The following is a 21091-nucleotide window of genomic DNA, read 5'->3' as shown; positions in this document are numbered from 1 at the left end:
ATAAAATGGGGAAACCTGTTAAAACATTGAATCTATACTTAATTAAGCTAATGAAATTATAATAAGGATTCTTTTTTGGAGGCACCGGGAAGCTTTTTTAACATCATCATGGATCCATCTTTTTTTAATACAATCACATCGTCATTTCTGTCACGTAGATGTTGTATTTGTACTATGTTATATGTTATTCTGTACACGTCATCTATTACACGTCTGTCCGTCCTGGGAGAGGGATCCCTCCTCAGTTGCTCTCCCTGAGGTTTCTTCCATTTTTCCCCCTTTTAATTGTGGGGGTTCTTTTAGGGAGATTTTACTTGTGCGGTGCGAGGGTCTAAGGACAGAGGGTGTCTGCTGTACAGTCTGTAATGCCCACTGAGACAAATGTGTAATTTGTGATATTAGGCTATATAAATACATTTGATTTGAGAGCCACACTGCTTGCGGAGCAAAAACAATAATGTGATCAGCACATTTAAATCAAGTGGATTATATTATTGATCTGAGTTATTTATCAAGTAGGTTTATTATACTTGATTCTAAATGCGCTGAATCACTGACACAGTATATTGTTATGGAAACATTTTAAACATTATTTTTCCTCATAAGGCTAAATATGCTTGTTGGAGCAGATATATTGCCCACATAATAATGCCCTTATAATGCCCCTTAAAATCTCCCAGAGGAGGTAATTTTCCACTAAAATAGTGTTAATAAGGATTTTACAACCCTTTTTACCATTGAGAAATTGATTTATGCTGATATCGGAAGAAGCGTGAGAACAAGTTCCCAACAATATAAAAAATATATATTTACTCAGAGAAACAAATCTCACAAGTGCCTGCACAATGCAAAAATGCCTCTTCAAAAATAATAAATTGCCTCTTTGATAATAAGGAAATGTGTATAAAGCCTTTAGGTTATCATTAGGAAAGTATAAAGTCTGGCACCAAAAGCATTAAATATGCCCTGATACAGATAACGTAATGGAAAGATGTTTTGTAATATTCACTCGAGCTCGTTTCAGAATTCTCAAAATCACCCTCAATCAGAGAAGTTAAGACAGCAGAGAAGCCTCAATGAACCTAAAGACCAGAGTTTCTGGCTCACAGTATCTGCTGAAAAGTGGTTTGCATTAAGTCAAGAAAGGATCCGAATGTCCTGGATGTGCAATTCCCCACCACTTGTATGCCCTAAAGAAAGAGCATCATCACCCTGATTGGCCAAGAGGGGAAATGCACCAAGCTGCTCTCAATTCTTAATCAGGAGCCGGTACTCTCACCATGTGCAACAGGTGATCTGAATAACCAGCCAAACTGAGGGGAGTTGTGTGACATTCAGCTAAAAATGAATTGGGGACCTTTATCCTGTCCTAACATGTTTTTTCTAGCTAATATTCTTCCTCCACCCACCAAAATAGATATACTTTATATGGTAATCATGTCAAACAAACAGTGTCTCAACTTGATTTGGAGAACAATTAGGAAAGTCACAAAACAAGAACTTGTATATAAAAGTAAGGAATGTGGAGGTCTGGGGTGAATATCCTTGATATCAAATTAAAAAGAGCTTTTATTAAAAAAAAAGTGATCTCTCCGTGTAGAAAGAGAGGACTGACCACGACAGTCACTGCACTTCATTTCGAATAATTGTATATTCATTGTATTCGTGACTTATGTCTAATGATGTATTTATGAATTGTAAACTTGTTAAATTATATGTAGGCAGTATACACACATTTAATAGTTACAATATAATGTAGTTGTATGCAGATATGAAGACATTTTTAAGGGTTTATTAATGTATAGTATTTATAAGTTCTCCTATGAAGACATATTTACTGTGTTTTACTATAAGTTCATTATCTGTACCACAGCAGCAGTAATAGTTGACAAATACATTAATAAACAAGTATATTTCTTAAATGTTTAGATACAGTTTATAAATGCTAAATAGGGGGACTGAAAATAAAGGATTGATACAATTTAGACATTTTATCTTCTCGGCTACTTATCTTTTTTTTTTATATTCATAGTGTTTAATCAAAGATAAGTAGTAGTATAAAGTATAGAGTGCAGATTGCTTCCCCGTGCTGAGGCTCATAAAGTACAGCGTTTGCTTTGTCTTTTAGACGCTCAGATAATTACGTCTACACAGTGATTAATCAAATACAGATGTCCGTTTCAGTCAATGTGACGCACTCAGATTGTATAGTCTCAGAAGCAGAGGAGAGGACTGAATGTGTGTAAAAATGAATTGTAGATGAAAGAAATGTAGGAAAACAAAACAAAATACTTTATTTGATTCATTTACAGTGTCTAACAGATTATCCAAATACAGTACTATACTTGCTGCAATGCTGCCAAAAAAATAAATAAAATCCTTTCTTAAAAATAAATACCAACCACACAACTCAGCAGTTTGAGCACATTTACAGAATTCTCTTAATCCATGCCGATGGATTTATATCAGTCAGTGTGTTTCTTTGAGACCAAAATAACGAAACAAAAAAAACACAAAAAGACTGAATTCAAACAAGGCAAGTCGATCAACCAAACATTCACTCAAACTATAACCAGGCTCCGTGCACACAAGCAAATCCAAAGAGGAGACATTTCACCAAACAAAACTAAACACATATTTGTTCCCATTGAACCACCAGATCATTTCTTCCAACATTTACAGACAAAAAAATAAATAAAGAGGGTGGATATAGATTTTTGTGGCTGATTTGAGCCAAAAAAACAGTAGTTAAGTAACTTAAACTTTAGTACCTTATCGTTATTTGATGATTTTATCCATAGGAAGTTACAATGCCACACGTCCAGATGTGTTTATTGCAGAAGTCCCCCATAAGAATGAAACGATCTATCGACTTAACTTTCAAAGGCCACTTCAAATTAACTTCTAGGCTGCAAAACAGACATCAATGCTGCATTAATAATTACGGCCAGCTTTAGAACTTTAGATAATACATTACATGTTACAGGTGGTTGTGTGCACATCCTGTACGATATTTACTGTAAGCGAGGTACAGGAGAACAGATTACATGAACAAAAAAATAAATAAAATAGAGTAACTACACGTTGGATTAAAGCTCACAAAATTTAACTGGTCTAAAAAAAGATTTTTTGGTGAAGATTTCTCAACAACTATTTGCTGGATCGCCATGAAATTTCGTACAGACATTGATGGTCCTCAGAGGACAAATCCTACCGACTTAGGTGGTTTACTGAACTTTCTTCTAGCGCCACCTGCAGAACTCATCAGGCAAAATCTGATTTTAGGAGTAAAGATTTTGCCCTTTCAAAAAACCAGTCAAGTTTTGCAAGCTTCAGCGGAATAGTTAAATTAATTTATTCACTTAAGAGTTTGATGAGAAGATTGACGCCCCTGAGGAGAGTGGTATCTTCTCAGCTAACTCTCGGTAAGAAAGTGAATAAGCGCATTACTCCAAAGGAACTATCCGATCAGATTGTTCATTGAACAAAGCATTCACAATGCAATAATGCATTTCTCTGACTTACAAACAAAGAGAGTGAAAATCCTGAAGAACAAACCAGTGGAACGATGCATTATTCATTATATTTCTATATATTTATAATATAATATTTTGTTGGAAAGTATAAATCATCCATCATATTGGAAAAATCTAGTTGTGATTGCAATAAGATGGAATAAATGTTGAGAAAGTGCAACTAAGCAATAAAATGAAAATCTACAGTAGCACTGCAATTACCAAATATTTCCAATCAATCGTTTGGTCTGAAAAATCTTAGAAAATGCAAAGTCTCCCAATTGCTCGTTTTATCCAAAAACCCAAATATATTTAGTTTACTGTCAGAGGAAAATAAAAACCAGAAGCTGGAACCACCAAATCCATGCTTGGCATTTTGACTTAAATCATAAATCAGTCGCCGATTCATTTTCTGTTGATCAACCAAGCGATTAATTAGCTAATAGCTTCAGCTCTAATCTAAACAGTTCCATCAACCTGCTGATAACAGGGTTTGAAAAATAAGGCAACGAGTTCATCCGTGCTGATATTCAAAGCACAAGAAAATAGATGCATGTTTGTTCAATAGAATATAAACAAACATCATACAACAACGGCTGAAAATAACACTTATTCAAAACAGAAGTAACTGTTTGAAGCCCCCCCCCCCCCCCCATCTGAACTCTGATATTTACCAGCGGGTCATTTCTGGCGTGATTTTAATCTGCAGAGAGAGTTGGGACACAACAGGGAGAGTTTGTTGTCTCTTCTCCCTGTCGGCCCTGAAGTCACTGCGGGGGCAGAGGCAGCACCAGATGAAGCTGGCCATCTGTGTTGCACATTCTTCATTCACCGTCCAAGTCCAGCTTAAGCAGAGTTTCCTGGAAGCAAAGAAACATGTGGCTTAGTCGAGATACTGCAACACAAGAAACGTTTAACCTGACGGTAGCCGGTCAAATTGAGTTTATCTGGGGAGCTACCAGAGACAGAAAAACTGAGATATTTAAATCACAAGAAGCTTAAAAAAAAAAAAGAAAAATATATATATATATATATATATATATATATATATATATATATATATATATATATATATATATATATATATATATATATATATATATATATATATATATATATATATATATATATATATATATATATATATATATATATATATATATATATATATATATATATATATATATACACACACACACTATACATTTCATCCTATACATTTCTTTGTTTTTTAACGGAACTATTTCCTTTCTTATTTTCATTGGCCCGGCTGATGTACATTATCGGCCGTGTTCTAATTAACAGTGAACAACATCTTGAAGTACTCAAGTTATGCAGCAGTTTGAAGTTTAATGTTAAGCCGATCACTGTTCGGAAGATTCAGCCTCTCTTAACATTACCTTAACCTATATAAGCATATTTATTAGACCAATTAATTTATCTATCTTTTTAAAACCTGGAACAAAAAGTTTCCACTCCTCCTCTCCTGTCAAAAGATACCCTTGAGAAGGCAGGAAATGTGGTGAACAATGAGAGGAAGAGAGAAAAAGTGGGAGTCACTGATGCAGTAATGTATTCTAACCGGCTCTATTGAAGTGTTATTTATAGCCATGCTAAGCATCTGTAGTGACGGCAATGTGGGTCTACTGGTCCACAACTTTGATCTAAAAATGTTCAACCATTATTTACTGGATCGCCATGAAATTGTGAAGACATTCATTCATTCAATCCCTAGAGGATGAATCCTACTGACTTTGGTGATCCACTGACAAGTCCATATTTAGTTTTTTGCTGAAATATCTTGACAACTTTTGGATGGCTTCCTAGGAATGATTTTACAGACATTGATTGCGATTTTGAGTGAAATATCTCAATATCTGTGGGATTATCATGGAATTTGCTGCACACATTCAAGCCCCCCTATGGATGAATTGTAATAAACAAGTAGAAAAACTCAGCTGTACTTCGTGTTGAATGCTAAATAGTGCACGGCAACAAGCTAAATTTAGAGTTTCACAGTGCCGTCAGCGTGGCTATAGACGCTCTAATGTGTGTTTTGGTGGTGATTTTGTAAATTAATGTTTCATCAAGAATATATTACAGCTTTTAAGGTTTTATGTTCAGGGGTTATCTTTGTCAGATTGTCTCAGGTTTTCACACTCTGCGGTTGTGTTTTCTGTTTGGAGCCGAGGAGGAGCTGTATGTCTGCACACCATCTGGGGATTTGTTTTTGTTTTGGCTCGAGTAAGCGGTAAACAATTTCATGGTAAAACATTTCTTCACATACAAACATTTTTTTGCATCACGTTTTACACATTTTGAGAATGATGCTTTATTATCAGCATGGGAAAAATGATGTAGTCCCTGAGCTAAACATTTGTGAAAAGCAAAACTTCCTGAGGAAACACCTGTTGCTAACTATGACGAAAACAGAAACAATGGCTGCACTAACATTAATTCTTAGATCCCAGCAGGATTTTAACAAGATGGGATTCTACAGATTGTTTTCCAATAATAATAATAATAATAATAATAATAATAATGTTAGAAAATTACCTATAACAAACATAATTTGTGTCAAACTTTAATAGCTATAAATTCACTAATTTAATGACAATTATTTAATAATAAGTGTTTCTTTCAGAATGTTTCTTGTCAAGTTATTAAGGGCCCTGAAAACTTAAATATTTTGCTATAATATTAGATATCCATTACTGTCCAACAAACATCATTGGGTATTATTAAGAGTTTAAAGTTAAATGAAATCTACCTTTTCAAAATGAATGCAAGGTCCATGGGTTGATTATTAATGCACGTCTCGTGAGATGCTTGTGTGTCAAATTATTATTTGAGTATTTTACATAAAAAATGTCTGCCTGTACAAATTATTTTTAATGACCACGCTTGTGGGTAGCTTGCAGACACATGTCAAGAGGTCAGCTGGCAAAAGTTTTGTTTACATTTCATAAGAATGTGCTTGAGGTTATAATTAAGTTCGGCCACATCCTCCTCCAAACACTGTGGTTTAGGGAGGCATGTTTTCAAAGCCTTTCAGAAAGGCAAAGCCAAAAGATGTTTGAGAGTCTTCCCTCATCGTTAAATGTGCCTGTTGTGTAAAAACTTGCCACATCATAAACACAGCCTCCAAAATAACCATGAAGTGGGAAATCAACACCTCTTTAAAAACAGATACAGAACAAAACTTCTCTTGCCTTGACGAGACATGCATTTGGACCCATGTAAGGCCCCTGAATGATGAGCGGGTCCTGGGACTCTTTGAGGGAGAAGCTCTGCTCAGTGAGAGACCTGGACGGCCTGAACTCCTCTCTCCACCACCACAGAGCCATTCCCACCAGCAGCACACTAAAAAACACTGGGAAACACACACACACACACACACACACACACATCTAATCATTCCCTGGAGCCTCTGCAGACATGACAGAGGATATCTTAAAAAGTCAACATTGTGGATTTTTTCACATAAATACATTCAATAGCAATTAGGGCTGTCGAATTAGCGCGTTAATTTTGATTAATTAATCACAGAAAAAATAACGCGACAAAAGAATTAACGCAGATTAATCGCGCTCTTAGATGCCCCTTGACTCTTTACGTCACGGCGCGGCCACAGCGGCCTCGTCATCATGATGAAGCGGATGAGAAAACGTTACTTGGCCCAGTGAATGGAAAGTTTACATTAATAAAGTCCCGGATGTAACTGTTGATGCTCCGTTCTGTGAGATTCCTGCAGCAAAGAATGTTCGAACCATCGAGAACTTCAAACTGAAATATCACCGCAACGCACCGCACGTGGCAGCTCGGAGCTAGCTAACACCGCCGCTGATGCTAACATCTCGACCAGGCGTTCAGACGCAGCATGAGTAAATCTACCTGAGACACATTAACAACTGCATCACGAAATGTATTGCAATGGACTGCAGGTGGTAGAGGACAGGGGGTTAACGGAGGCTTTACACATGGCGTCAAATGACAACTTTTAAAGATATTGTTTATTGTGCAATGAAAGAGGTTATGCCCGATTTTAAATTGCACTTTATGTCAAACTGTTGGTTTGTGTTGTCTAAGATAATTGTGGAAAACAAGATATTGGAGAAATAGTATTTAAATAAAAGACATGTTGACCAGTTAATAATGCTACTCATTGATTCACTCATCTTCCAAAATATATTTGAATATTTTGAAATGCTTCACAGCAAATATTGATATATGCGATTAATTAATCACAAAGCTTGTAAAGGGTAGGAAAAAGCTGAAGAACTCGGAGCTTAAATGTCGAATCAAAACAGCAATCTCCTGATGTAATCTATATATTTATTTAACGCAATAAGTCAAACAAAGAAAATATTCTCAGCTGAGGACACATTTCGCGTCGCCGTTTCCATAGACCGCATGGCTCAAAAAGCCCCATCGTTACGGTCTCACGGCTCCGCTCCAGGTGTGCCCAAACATTTGAAAATTCGCATCTAATACATGGAGTAGGCGTTGACCTTCTCCTCATTGGTCCCAGTTTGGCGCCTACACGCTCCTCCGTCAGCAGTCCGGAAGTGATGGTTTGTTGACCTGTTACTCTTAAAGGGGAAGTGCCCCTATTATGTTTGTAATACATAGTTGTGCAGAAAATACATAATTGTGCAGAAAATACATAATAGTGCAGAAACATATTCGTAGTGTCGTAATACATATTGATTGAGGTAGGACAAATACATGTGATAGTCTTTCCAGTGTGGATTAATGAAGATCAGGATTAATTTACCTGACAATTGTAATTAATTAGATAAATCAAATGTAATTGCTTGACAGCCCTAATTGTAATAATACACTTTATTTGTAGAGTGCTTCTCTAGATACACAAAGATGCTTTACATGATAAACTCGGTAAGTAAATATACATGTAGCTCGAAACCAAGGGGAAGTAATGATTTACTAAAAAAAAGCCTTAAGACTCAGACTGGTCCTATTTTTGTCACGTAATGTAAATAATGTTATACTTTGCACTCTGTTAAATGTGTTTTGCAACCATTGGTTCACGTTGCTTTGCTTCTTTATAGCCTTTAGTAGTCGGTTTGAACAAATGCCGTGATTTGTAATGAATCTATGTGGAATAAACTGCTGGACTCTTAAACAGTGTTAATGCAGAACAACAGCTGCTGTCTTTGGCATGTTTATGACTCAGCAGGGAGTGACCATGCAAGTCTTGAATAGAGACGTCAATGTTTATCTTTACAGTCAATATGCAAGTGAATCATTCTTAGAACAAAAATGTGCCAGTAAACTAAAGAACCCCTTACATTTCATTCGACAGCCTTTTGTTGACTCACTTTGTGACAGGAAAGTGGTTTTTCCTGAAATATTTTGAGAAAAAAAGTTTCTTACTAATAAGAGAGATGATTCCAGCGACTGTAGGGTCAGATAATGATGCAGGAACTGTGCGAGAAATGTCAGGAATTTCTTGAGATTTCTTTTGTCCTTTTTCTGGAGGAGTGCAGCTGAAATGTGGACTCTCAGACAGCAGGTCCACAATGCACTGGTGCTGGCACACCATCCCGGTATGTCCGCATACAGATGGCCCTAAGAACCAGGCGAAGTTACTCAGTTGAGAGGAATTATGGTCGCAAGGTGGCATTACTGTGTACCGACAGTGTCCATCTACACTTGAATGAACCTACTAAAAACAAAACTTTACACCGCTTAGCAAGACCTTAAAGTCTGAGGCATACAGTGTACGTGTAATTTCTTTTGACTGGTCATACCGTTTGGCTGGAGAACAGGATGAATGATGACCACGCCACCCGGTGAGGCGACGCTGGACAGCAGTACTTTGAAGTTGCCGCCATTGTGCTTGTTGGCCCGGCAGATGGAGCGCGTCACTTCTTCACTCCAATATACAAAACCCTGAAGCAGAATGGACAGAATTAGCAGAACTGCTATTTCGCTGCAAAGAAAAATCAGAGGAATTACTTCTATGAACAGTTGATGGTTGAGGAAAAGGTGCCCTGTGATAAACTGTTGCGTTTGTTTATATTCAGTGTTAAAAAAATAAATAAAAAAGCAGGCGTCTATCTTTCCTTCCTTAAAAGATTATTTGCAAAGAAGATTCTTTGATATGTGAATTCTTTACATTTTTGCTTCTAGTCTGTGGCACCTCAAAGGATTTCAGAAGGTTAGATATAACGGAGAATAAATGAGAAAAGCTTGTTCCTCTCTATTTTTAGCATAAGGATTGTGGGATTCCCTACAGACTGTATAGTTTTAGAGTAATCAGACTCGTGCAGCACACAAAAGAGCGGTATCCCCTTTCTTGCCTTAAAGTGTTTTCTACTTTGTTTGTGAACAGCACAGCTTTCTGATACGATTGTTAACAGCACAGCTTTCTGATACGATTGTTAGAGTCTTTGCTTTGTTACTTTTATTCTACATTATTCAACCGTTTTCTTCCTGCTAAAGCCTTTCCCAAGATGCATTGGGTGACATGTGTACAGAAGCCTCCCTACAAATCGTAGGGCTGCAAATGATTATTTTTCCTTTTTTACCTCAAACACAGTCAGTCCGAAGGGCCGGTCCAGATAACCGTTAGACTCTACCACTGTTTTACGGTGACGGCCCTCTAGATTTACTCTGGAGATGCTTCTCATTCCCTGGTCAACCCAGTACAGCAGCTGACGAGGCATATCTAAGAATAAAAAATGATCACAGGAAAACGTGACATGCATTACGAGCAGCGATATTGAGCAACACTGAACTGTTATGGCATTGTCAGACATCTGTTGAATGTACCACATATTGTTCCCGTTTTAAAAAAGGAAGCTGGGGGTTCTTTAAACTTCTCTAAATAATATAATATAATATAAACATAACATTTGAACTTCTGCAAGTTCAACTGACAGAAACTCACTCTGTGAAATGTCAGAACATACCAAGAGAAAGAGCGACAGGGTTGCGTATTAAGGAAGTGACCAGAGTCTTCCTGTCTCGGCCGTCCGAGCTAGCTCTCTCAATCTTTGGGACGCTGCCACACTGAGCCCAGAAGAGCAGCCTGAGAAAACAGAAGCAGCTGATGAAATAATGCACAAGATTCTTGCTTCATCCTGTCTTTAATAGTTCTCCTGTATGTTCCCATTTCCTGCATCTGTCTTTTTATGAGAAGTTTTCATTTTTGTGAAACGCATTGTAAATCAAATCTTTCTATAAAATGTGCTATGTAAAAGTTGTATTACTATTTTCATTATTAAAGGATAGCAGAGGTTCTATGTTAAAAATAAAACACTGGTAAGAGAGTTATCAGAAAGCTATTCAGCTTTTTTTCTCCAAGTTGCCAAACAAATAGAGCTCGAACAAATGAAGCAAAATCCCTCCCTAGGAAAATACAGGCTTAAATGAGTCTGGTGTTTAATCACTTCTTCCAGTATGTGGTGCTGTGTTATGTGATAATAACCTGGGGAAAAGAGAATACAAACATCACCTGTATTTGAAACCAAACCCTTGATGACGCTGTTAACTTTACTTTAATGCCTGGGCCCTCCTACCCTTGGAGAGGATCCACAACAACTGCTGAAGGTTTGTCCAGTCCTGTGATAAGCGGTCGCTGAACAGAGCCGTCCATCAGGGCAACGTTAACAGAACCGCTCTCCATACTGGTCCAATAGAGGAGCTGCTGGATCCAGTCCACAGCGAGGCCCGACACTGAACCTTGAACTTTCAACACCAACACCGAATCCTGCGGCTTTCCATCCATGGAGACCCTGACAAACATCCAAGGGTGAAAGAAACATAAATCGATCACACACACACGCACGCACAGTGACTTTATACAGTCTATATTTGGAAGGTAATTGTGTGCGTGTGGTGGCTACAGCTCCACTCCGTTACCTGTATACAGAGTCTTGTCCTTGCCGGGCCCAGTAGAGTGTTTGGTTAGAGGCCAAAGCTGCCACTGGCCCTGATCCTGGTAAATGTAGTGCCGGCTCCCTGTACTCAGTGCCAGTGATGCTTATCCATCGTATTCCTTTAGAAGATGTGAAAACCAGTTGAGCCTCATCTCCTGGAAGGACAAACGGAAACCACAGTTGTTCTTGTGCCATTTATCATAACTAAAGATGTCCTGAGCTGATCTGCTCCAAGTCTTGTTTTTTTTTTGCCGCTTTTATTCCCCTGCTATTTCTCACATGTGTATCAAACTTTGGGATGCAAAAGTCAATGCAAATATTCAAGTTGGAAAACCTTACAAGGAAGTTAACAGGAAATAACGTGAATAAAATAATTTGTTTAGGCTGTATTTACCATGTCAAAGGCAAATATTTGATTGAACTGTCGGACAAATCAGTCACGTCCTGACGCCAATCTCTAAGCTTGTCCAATAAATATTTCCCCATTGGATTTATTGACGCCATCTAATAAATGTGTGCAGTCACACCCACTTGCACTAGACAATAAGTCAACATTTGTTAAAGGTGGGACCAGTCCTGATTGAGCGTACTTACTAAAGCTTGTGGTTATAACCTGAATAAACCTGCCACATACCACTGATGAAATACAAATGGTATGTGCAAACATGTATTATATTCTGAAATACTAATTACATGTGCAAACATGTATTCTAGGAAGTGCAGTGCCGGGTGTTGCTGTTGGACGATATGAGATATTGATCCAGGATATTCAGACATCGTTTTGAGGGAAAAACAAACAATCAATCTTAAAAAAAACCCACTAATCATAATGTCCCCTGTATAAATAAAAAAAGCAACATTTTGAGAGTCTTTTTAGCTTGCATAATTAATGTTTTATAAATTGGGCTCCATTTTCCACTTCTCTACAGTGATGGTGCACTAGACAGCTTTTTCAAGTGGCTGACGTGAGGATTTTCCCAATTTTCCCCAATAAAGGAAATTCACCACGATCAACTAATTTAGTGTTCTTTATCGTGATCCACAATAAAGTCATACATCTTCCCATCACTAGTCAGGTGATAGGGTGACCCGTTGTACATTATATGTTGTAATTTCATCCATAGTTTGTACAAACACACTAATTTGTGCAGCTTCAATGAAATTGAAGACTGTAAATTGGTTGGCATTTGTTAAAAATGTACGTAAGAAAGTGTCAACTTAAAGCTAGTGCCGACTGCAAGGCTTTCAAACTCTCAGAATAGCTTTGATGCATGAATGACTGATTTGGTGCAGAGAGGACAAAACTGGTTCCCAGCTTCCTGTTGTGCTCTCACTGAACCGCGTTTTCATATCCAATCTCAGACAGGGCATCTAGATTTTAGTTATGATATTATTTAACAAGTTTAAAAACCGTCGTAGCATCTGAGACTGTTTACATGGTCGAGATGCATCTCAGAACTGCTCAAACGAGAGGACACTTCACGACGAGTGCGCTGACGGACTCTGTTGATTCTAGGCTTTGTCTCCAAACTATAAAAGAAGTGTGTCTGAGGACAGGCAAATAGTGGAAAAAGACATGTATTATGCACATAGACACTCTGCCTCCTGCTCAGTGCATTCTGGAAAAGATGCAGACTGTATTACAGCTCTGCCTTATTGTTAATGGGTTTTAATATGGCCTGTTTTTGAGTCAATAGCTTTCTTATTTTTCATTATACACATTTGAGATTAATGTAACATTACTCAGGGTCTCCTCCGGTCCTCCAACGATCTCTGTGGTAACAACCTTCATGTTTTTCAGGGCTGGTTAACAGGTGCATTGTTGATTGTTTCTCACCTTTGGCCTTGCACTCTCTCGTCGTAGTATTCATCAGGTAGTCCTTGTGGCAGTCGCAGGCGAGGCTGCCGTTCATGTGAACACACAGCTGATCGCACACATCGCTCTCCAGGCACGCGTCGATCTCTAGATGAAAGAACGGACACTTGGAAAGGAGTTTCAAGGACGCAACAAAAGGAATGTGTTGAAAATAATGTAGAAAGAAGTCCAGTTCGCATTACTCAGGACTCATTATTTAGGACAAATCTTCATAACAGATGATTTAAAACTAGATTTAGTCGTTGTGAGCAGGTCTCGAGCTGCCACTCACCCTCACACTGGCTGTCCGCGACCAGCCTCATGTTGTCGGGGCAGTCGCAGAGGAAACCCTTCGACTGGTCCACACAGTGATGAGAGCAGCCTCCATTATTGACCAGACATTCGTTCTGTTCTGCAAAAACAAACATTACATCATCAGTGGTTTCATACTAGGAATGTTGTTGTAATGCTAGAATAATAAATGTGAAACTTCTCATATTCACGTACAGAACATTGTTGGGTTACAAGCACGGTGTCTCAAATGACAAATAGTGATTCCATGTGATATGAAACAAACATAAGTTGTTAATATACATTTTCTTCCTTGATAGTATTGATGACGTATTAAGAGAACTTTCCATGTCATGAAGATCCTATGATGTTCAAAATGTTCTTTCACAGTCGTATTTAATTAATCTGCTTAAGGTTACACTAAGACCCTTCGGAGAGCGATGGCCCATTGTAAATACCTGTGGCCCCTTTCATTACCGGCCCCCAAAATGTGGATCTTTGATCGTAGTTATCAGTTTGTTTTCTTTGTTTTGCTGAAGCTGATTGGCGAGAAATGTCATTGTGTTCATTGAAACATTGAAAATGTTTATTCTACATAAGAATTTGTGTCTCTTGATGGATGTTTTATTTTCTTCCCTTCAAGTGAAAAGTATATCGCACTTTGGGTCAGTGGGAAGGTCAGGACGTTTGGAATTCCTATGTTGAAGTTTGAGTTCAAGTTCTTGTTGCATTTCTTGTTCTTTCTCCTTCCTGCGTGTCTAATGAGATAATATGTCAGCTGAGAAGTGATTTCGCTGTCTCCCAAAGTGAAGACTGATGTTTCTGGAGAGATGTTCAGTTCAATGAAGGATGTCCACTCTCTGGGAAGGAAACGTTGTCCGTTAGGAACCTACTTCAACTCTTTTACAAGCTTCACATCTCCCAGAGAATCCAGTACAGAATCCTCCTCATGACCTACAAAGCCCTCCATAACCTGACCAACCTCCTTGGAGGACAATTTAGTTCTAAGTATTAGTTGTATTGATGTTGTATAAGATACGGCCCTTGCAGAGGGCGACAGCTGGAGTTCATTCGAGTAAGAGGATTAAGGACGTTGGCAGTGAGTCGATGCCCCGGATGTTACAACTGATAACATTGTCAGTTGACATTTTTAAACCATTAAAATAGTTTATTTCACAATTGTGGCGTTTACTCTGAGATGGACCTCATCTTCGCATTATTAACATAGTAAATATGTTAATATTTTCTTTCCCCACTATGTTGCAATGGGGGATTTGCAGGCCTTCATGTAAATGCAGAACAAAACATCGTAAACCAAACTATTGCACTGATATTGAACTGATGCACATCCCCTGTGTGCATTTTATTTTGTTCCAATGTTGAGAAATTAAAATTAAATTAGTATCAGATGTTAATTGGTAACTAAGAAAAAAGTAAATCAAAAAGCAAAACAAAACTGCGTGAATAATAGAAGAGTCAGACACTACTCTTATTTATAAAATGTAAAACACTCCGATACTCTTACTGCCATTTCGATGACAAAACACAGAAACGTATTGAAAACATTTGTCTGAACATTTTGTGGGTGAACAAGTACATTCACAGTTAGATGACAGTGTGTGCTGGTTGTTGGTTAAATGATTTGTGGGGGGATACTTTTAAACTGCGTCATAGTTTGCTTTGTCGTCAGATGAGGAATAAACGAGAGACTGTTTCCCAACATGCCACTGTGCAGTATGGAGCAGTAGTATACTGCCCTCTGCTGCCTGGTTAGTAACACTTCACATGCGAGCGAAGGAGTACAGTCTGTGGTTGTTTAATCAATCCAAAACCCTCGAAATTATTTTGCAGCCTTCACTCTTTTGGAGGTGTCCAAGATTTCTTTACTCAGTTTTTTTTTTTTTAATACTTTTTTTCATGCTGAATGACTTATGAGCACATCTCTGGTAAACACAAGATTTAAAGCGGTCGCATAAATTAAGTAATCGATGAGTCGACAAATTGTTACGGCTGTAAGTAGACTAAGTATTTCTTTTGTCGAGGACAGTCCGAGCACAACAGCATAAATAATTTTAAGGAGAGACTCTCCAAAACTGTGATCCTTGTCATCATTTGAACCATTATAAAATGTGTCGTGCAGACTAGTTAGTTTGGAGTTTACCCCTGCCTTTAGTTGGCTCGGGCGCTGAAGTGATGAAGGCCTGGCTCACAGTCGGTGTTCCAGTTCATCACAAAGTTGTTGGATTGGGTTAAGATCAGGACTCTGTTCCTCCACACCAAACTGAGAAAACCATTTGTGCACGGCCGCATTGTCACGTTGAAACAGTAAAAAGGAACCTTCCCCAAACTATTACTACAAATATCTTTGTATGCAGACCAAAAGTACGCAGACAGGTTTATCTTCATACTTTGCTATAGTGTACTTGATACTTGTGACGTGAAGCTGCATCACTCACCACAGTTGTCCTCGTCGCTGCGATCAGTGCAGTCTGGCGAGTGGTCACACCTCCAGGTCTGGCGGATGCACTGCCCGTCTCCACACTGGAACTCAGACGCCGTACACGAGGGAGAAGTCTGCAGATGTGGCTGAGACAAACCACACAACTCCAGAGACTCGTCCCGCCCGTCTTTGCAGTCGGTTCGCCCGTCACACAGCTTGTTTCTGGGCAGGCAGGTGTCAGACGGCCCGCAGGAGAAGGAGCCAGGGGTGCTGCAGTTCTGGCAGAAAGCCTCGTCGCTGGCGTCGCCACAGTCGTCCACGCCATTGCAACGGAAATGTGGAGATATGCACCGTCTGCTGCGGCATGCAAATTCGTCTTTTTTACACCACAGGTAACCTGTGAAGAGTGTGAGACAATTTACATCAAAATTAAGTCTGTACAGTCCTGAAGAGTCTCAAAAGCCTTTACTACCAATATAATCCTAATATATTCTGAAGTGAACAGTAAATCAAATATCGGCTTTTCTCAGACTACTAACATTTGTAGAAACATTAGGGTTTCTCAAATCTTGGCATCTGATTCTGTGTTTCCGTTTGTAAAAACATCTCTAAAATGTAATTTCAGAGCAACAAGAGATCAACAAAAACTAAATATTGAGTGAGCTCAATACAAGAAATGATTGTTTTGCAACATTGCCAAAATTGCCTTATATACACAGAATTAATTAATTTAATAACTCTTTATTCTAATCTGACTGAAATTGCTTTGGGTTACTCTGTGACTGACAGATCATTTCATCTTGCATTTATCTATTTGCTCATTTTCCTACGGTGTCATAATAAAACCAGTCTGCTGCACTTCTAAATGGGAGAAAGGAAATGTTGTTCTCTTCCTACATTTTCCTGGCCGGCATTCAAACCGGCCACTTTCAGGTCCAAGTCTCACGTCTCTAACCCCAAAGCAACACTGCTAATATTCATACATGCTGGGATTCCTCACAGCAACAGCGTTTAGATTTACTGCCTGCAATGAAATTAATCCTTTCAGAACACTTTCTCCTGCAGGGTTTTTCTTTGCAAATGTTATGGAGCTTGTTGTTCACATTGAACACCAAATCCCTCTGGTATTCAATATCAAAGTCTGAAAATTACTTCCCCGGGATTATGAAACAAAAATCTGCAATGGTATTTTCCCCCTCGCAGTAAGAAAGTAGTCAGTTGATCAGCTAAAATTGCATAACACAACTGTACTGTATGTTTCATAAAACTACACGAGTAGGTAAAAGGGTGCACGCTGTCCAACCCAATAATTAGACATGTGGAATGTCAGAACCGGTTAGAATTGACACTATTTGTGTCGGTGATGCCTCTGATGGAGCAGAAACTGAGAAAATCCCAGATAAAAATCCCCAGCCAGTGTAGACTGGGCATGTGCTTTAGTGTATACATTCTCAGTAAAGTGTAATTCTTCGTATAGTGCAGTCTTCATGCAGTGCACCACCCTTCTATTTTTACAGGACTTCAAACCACACTGTCAGACTTCTTGGTGTCATTTTTTGGTTCCACAGGGCATCAGTCAAAACTGCACGTCAGTCTTGCATTTACCTTCATTATTGTCAAAACAATCACCCATCTATCCGTCCGCCTCTTTCTCAACTAAAAAGGGAAGCGCTGCAGAGCCACTTCTTAACAATCTCTTTTGTTAATTAGTCAGTTAGATGTTAGAAGCAATATTCAGTTTTTATGCACAACATATCTGAAACAAACTCCAGTTCTTTTAAATTGATGCTTAAAATATTTCTGTTTGCCACTACCTTTTTTATCCATTCATATATTTTCATACATGTCTTTTTATACTGCCTTGGGTTTCATTTAACTTCTTGTCTGAATGCCTTTTCACTTTGAACTGCTTGTGTGTGTAAATACACTTGCACTTCCTAGACTCCAAATGAGATATACCGATCAAGAAATGCCAGTTTTGCTTATTTTATTTGGTTTATGCTGCCAGAAAAAGAGCTGCTGGGCAAAAACAAGAACCGGTGCGCATATGTGTATCATATTGTCGACATTGTACTCACCACAGCGGTGTTCATCTGATCCGTCCTCACAGTCTTTGTGTGCGTCACACACCCTCGTTCTCTGGATGCACGAGCCATCGCTACACCTGAACTCCAGCTGCTCGTGGCAGGCGGGCAGAGAGCGAGCTGCAGCACCTGAAACACGTGCTACCGTTAACTTTACTATGTCGGTGGATAAGATGACTAGTCAAAGGCATCACAAAAGACAATATAATAATAATAATTCCATCCAGACAAGAGTCGGAAAAACAACAAACAACATTACGTTTCAAATTATGCATTTTATTTGTAATTCTAATGTTGCAATAGAAGAAAAAGAGCATATGCCAAACAGCAAAAAGGAACATCATCAACAATTGGTATTTACTGCAGAGATTATATATTTTACATGATTTTCTTTTATAACACCACCAAAGCTGCATAAAAATCAATGTCATTCCGATTCAATCAAAGTGTTTCCATCTGTAGAAATACTGTGAAGAATGATTTATGTTTATCTAAAACACTGCAAAGCAAAAAGGTCCGATAACATCCGGAAAGCCCCCCCCATGTTTTTCGATTTTCTTTATTGACAAATTTCGCACATGTATTTTAGTCCAAATGTGAAATTATCTGGAACAGGGTTTAGACTGGCTTCCTTTAACGTTGTATTTTTGTTTAGCAAAAAACATTTGAGGTGTTGTCAAGTTGACTGTAGTTTGCATTGCAAACAGACTTCATTCAAACTGACAGGAGGTCTGCTCGACTGTTAACTCGAAGTACGTTTCGTCCTTCCATTAAAACAAACACTTTATACAAGCAGCTCATTAATGTCACAAACATGCACAAGTCATTTCTGTATCTTACCCCAAATAAGACACCAGGCTAGAGGCGCGAGCAGAAGAAATACAAATCCAAGGTGGCTCATGTTTGATGTCCTCCACAGTGCTCCTAGCACGCGGCGCGGAAATATGACGCAATAGTTGATTATGTATTGTATTTTCTGAAATACTGAAAAAGGAAGTATACTTCATTTGTTTATGGTTTATATATTTCATTTTCTATTTGTATTCAATTTTTGAATTTTTTTGAGAATTGTACAAAACAACACATACAATTAATATTGAAGGTAAACATTTTATCACTTATTTTGAATGTGCTGATAACAATTTATGCTCTACTGTTAATCTTCATATCTTATTAGAAAAATTGCATAGTCATAAAGCTTAGTTACGGAAATCATCTTTTAAGTTGTTTTTAAATTGCAATTGAATATTATTTTAAGTCTCTTAAATGTGTAACAAATAGGAAATCCCTGTCAGTAACTAATATTTACTCAAAGATGTTTAATAAATAATTCTTATTTTTGGCTTGTGCATTTCATTTTTCTATTATTATTATTAATAAACAATACCTTTTGAAATAATGATTTATCTTCTTTATTTTTTAACTTAATCAGTATGGCTGATTGTACATTTGTTATGTATTGTTATTTCAATTGTCAATTTAAACTACTGTTTCATGTTTGATAGTATATGTATATGGCATTGACAACATATTATCAATATATCAACGTTTGACTTAAATAAAATTAGAAAAACAGAAAAGAAAAGTTTTTATCGTAACGGTCAAAACTAGTTCAATAGTATTATTACAATCCCATTATAGTGTCAAAATTAAATTGAAATCACCTCTGCTGTTTATTTGTCATTTCCTTTATTCAGTTATTTGTTAAATTGATTTTTTTTAATTATTTTTTTTAAATGGCTTAGTTAGTATTTTAAATACAACATATGCATTATTTGGTTAAAAAACATTTCCTAAAACATCTTTTCTGTTTATATTATGCAGATAAACACAAAAATGCCATTGTGACATTAAAACATAAACAACATGCTCACATTTTAAACTAGACTTTTTCTAGTAGTAGTGTATTACTAAATATTATACATTACATTACATAACTTCTTGGATTTAAAACTACTATGACCTAAAACTGCTCACCTTTTTAGAGAATAGAGTTAAGTAACGTCTGTCATCAAACAGCTTCAGTGGTTTTAAATGTCTGCACACGTGCACAGGTGTTTTTAATCATGTTTGCTGATTAGACCTCCTCTCAAGTTAAAGTTGAAGTACCTGCTGTTTGCTGAAGTCACTACTCCCATACTCAAAACAAATCCACTTAAAAAAGCTACAGCACAACAAACAAGTCTTTGATATGTCAGTGAAACACTGTACATTTGCACACGCTGCTGATCTGTGCATGCGTATTAAAGTTTTTAGACTTACCGCAAAGTCCATAGTTTGAAGATGATTGCTCATTTTGACAAGTATAAAAAAACTGGTAGGAAAAAGACCCATTGAATATTAGTGGGGTGTAAAACTAAAAGTATGATTGTGAGCCAATCATGTCTGGACTCTTAACAGTATTGACATATACTTCATACTTTCATATTCAAAATATCAAGTCTTCAAAGCATTTGTCTTTTTAAATCATGAGACATAATCCAGGCTCAAACGGACAGAGCAGAGCTTTAAACTGAAAGAAGCATTTCCTTTAAATCGATGCTTTTGCAGGTTAATTTATGTTTATCTGATCGAATCATAACAACCTCATTGTGGAGATTAATTTCTCAAACCTGATGCTAGCTTTAAATTACAAAAGATACTTAATATGCCAAACAAGGAAATTAAATGATAAGAATGATGAATAAGACATCCACAATTTCTGTTTCATGTAATTGGAGTTTACCATTAGTATCTACACTCTGTCAGCGAATTAAGGGCAATTTTTCTTGTGATGAATTTGAAATCGTTTTGTGGACTTTGTGAGCAGGTTCCAGCCTCTGTGGGCCTCAGCCCCTTTGAGGATCCAGCTGCTGCATTGGCTACTCAGTCCGCTATTCCGCTCACCCAGTATTTCCAAACTATCTTTCACATTGAGGCAAGTCTATTCACACAGTGACGATTCAAGATCAAGTTCATATTTGTTCTGTTCATGATATGACCACAATAACCACAAAAAA

The 21091-nt window shown here is 37.6% G+C and overlaps 1 protein-coding gene across 2 annotated transcripts; it reads right to left on the bottom strand.

The window, feature by feature from the left end:
* Window positions 1-2271: 2271 nt before the first annotated feature.
* LOC115007433 (low-density lipoprotein receptor-like) lies at window positions 2272-20117 on the bottom strand. Of its 2 annotated transcripts, none has more exons than XM_029430299.1 (14): window positions 20070-20117; window positions 18933-19076; window positions 18087-18221; window positions 16025-16405; window positions 13570-13689; window positions 13260-13385; window positions 11406-11577; window positions 11063-11278; window positions 10454-10572; window positions 10070-10209; window positions 9290-9431; window positions 8913-9107; window positions 6728-6888; window positions 2272-4375 (listed from the first exon to the last, which is right to left on the bottom strand). In XM_029430299.1, exons 2-14 carry the CDS (start codon window positions 18991-18993, stop codon window positions 4340-4342), a joined length of 2004 nt encoding a protein of 667 aa, XP_029286159.1. In that variant the 5' UTR covers window positions 18994-19076; window positions 20070-20117; the 3' UTR covers window positions 2272-4339. The 2 variants fall into 2 exon arrangements, with proteins under 2 accessions (XP_029286159.1, XP_029286160.1); XM_029430300.1 differs by lacking the exon at window positions 20070-20117 and adding an exon at window positions 19967-19983.
* Between the last annotated feature and the right edge of the window lie 974 nt (window positions 20118-21091).

Source organism: Cottoperca gobio, chromosome 4 (assembly GCF_900634415.1).
Source record: "Cottoperca gobio chromosome 4, fCotGob3.1, whole genome shotgun sequence".
NCBI classification, from domain to species: domain Eukaryota; kingdom Metazoa; phylum Chordata; class Actinopteri; order Perciformes; family Bovichtidae; genus Cottoperca; species Cottoperca gobio.
The sequence above is the reverse complement of the archived record's forward strand: the minus strand, read 5'-3'. Positions and strand labels throughout refer to the sequence as shown.

Bases quoted from the DNA above. Each gene is read 5' to 3' on its own strand.
- LOC115007433 (XM_029430299.1), bottom strand. From the start codon at position 18,993: ATGAGCCACCTTGGATTTGTATTTCTTCTGCTCGCGCCTCTAGCCTGG. The intron at 13,690-16,024 runs GTGAGTGATGCA...TTGTTTTTGCAG, and splicing joins CAGCGACGAGGACAACTGTG to AACAGAACGAATGTCTGGTC. The intron at 9,432-10,069 runs GTAAAAAAGGAA...ATTCTGCTTCAG, and splicing joins TCGGACTGACTGTGTTTGAG to GGTTTTGTATATTGGAGTGA.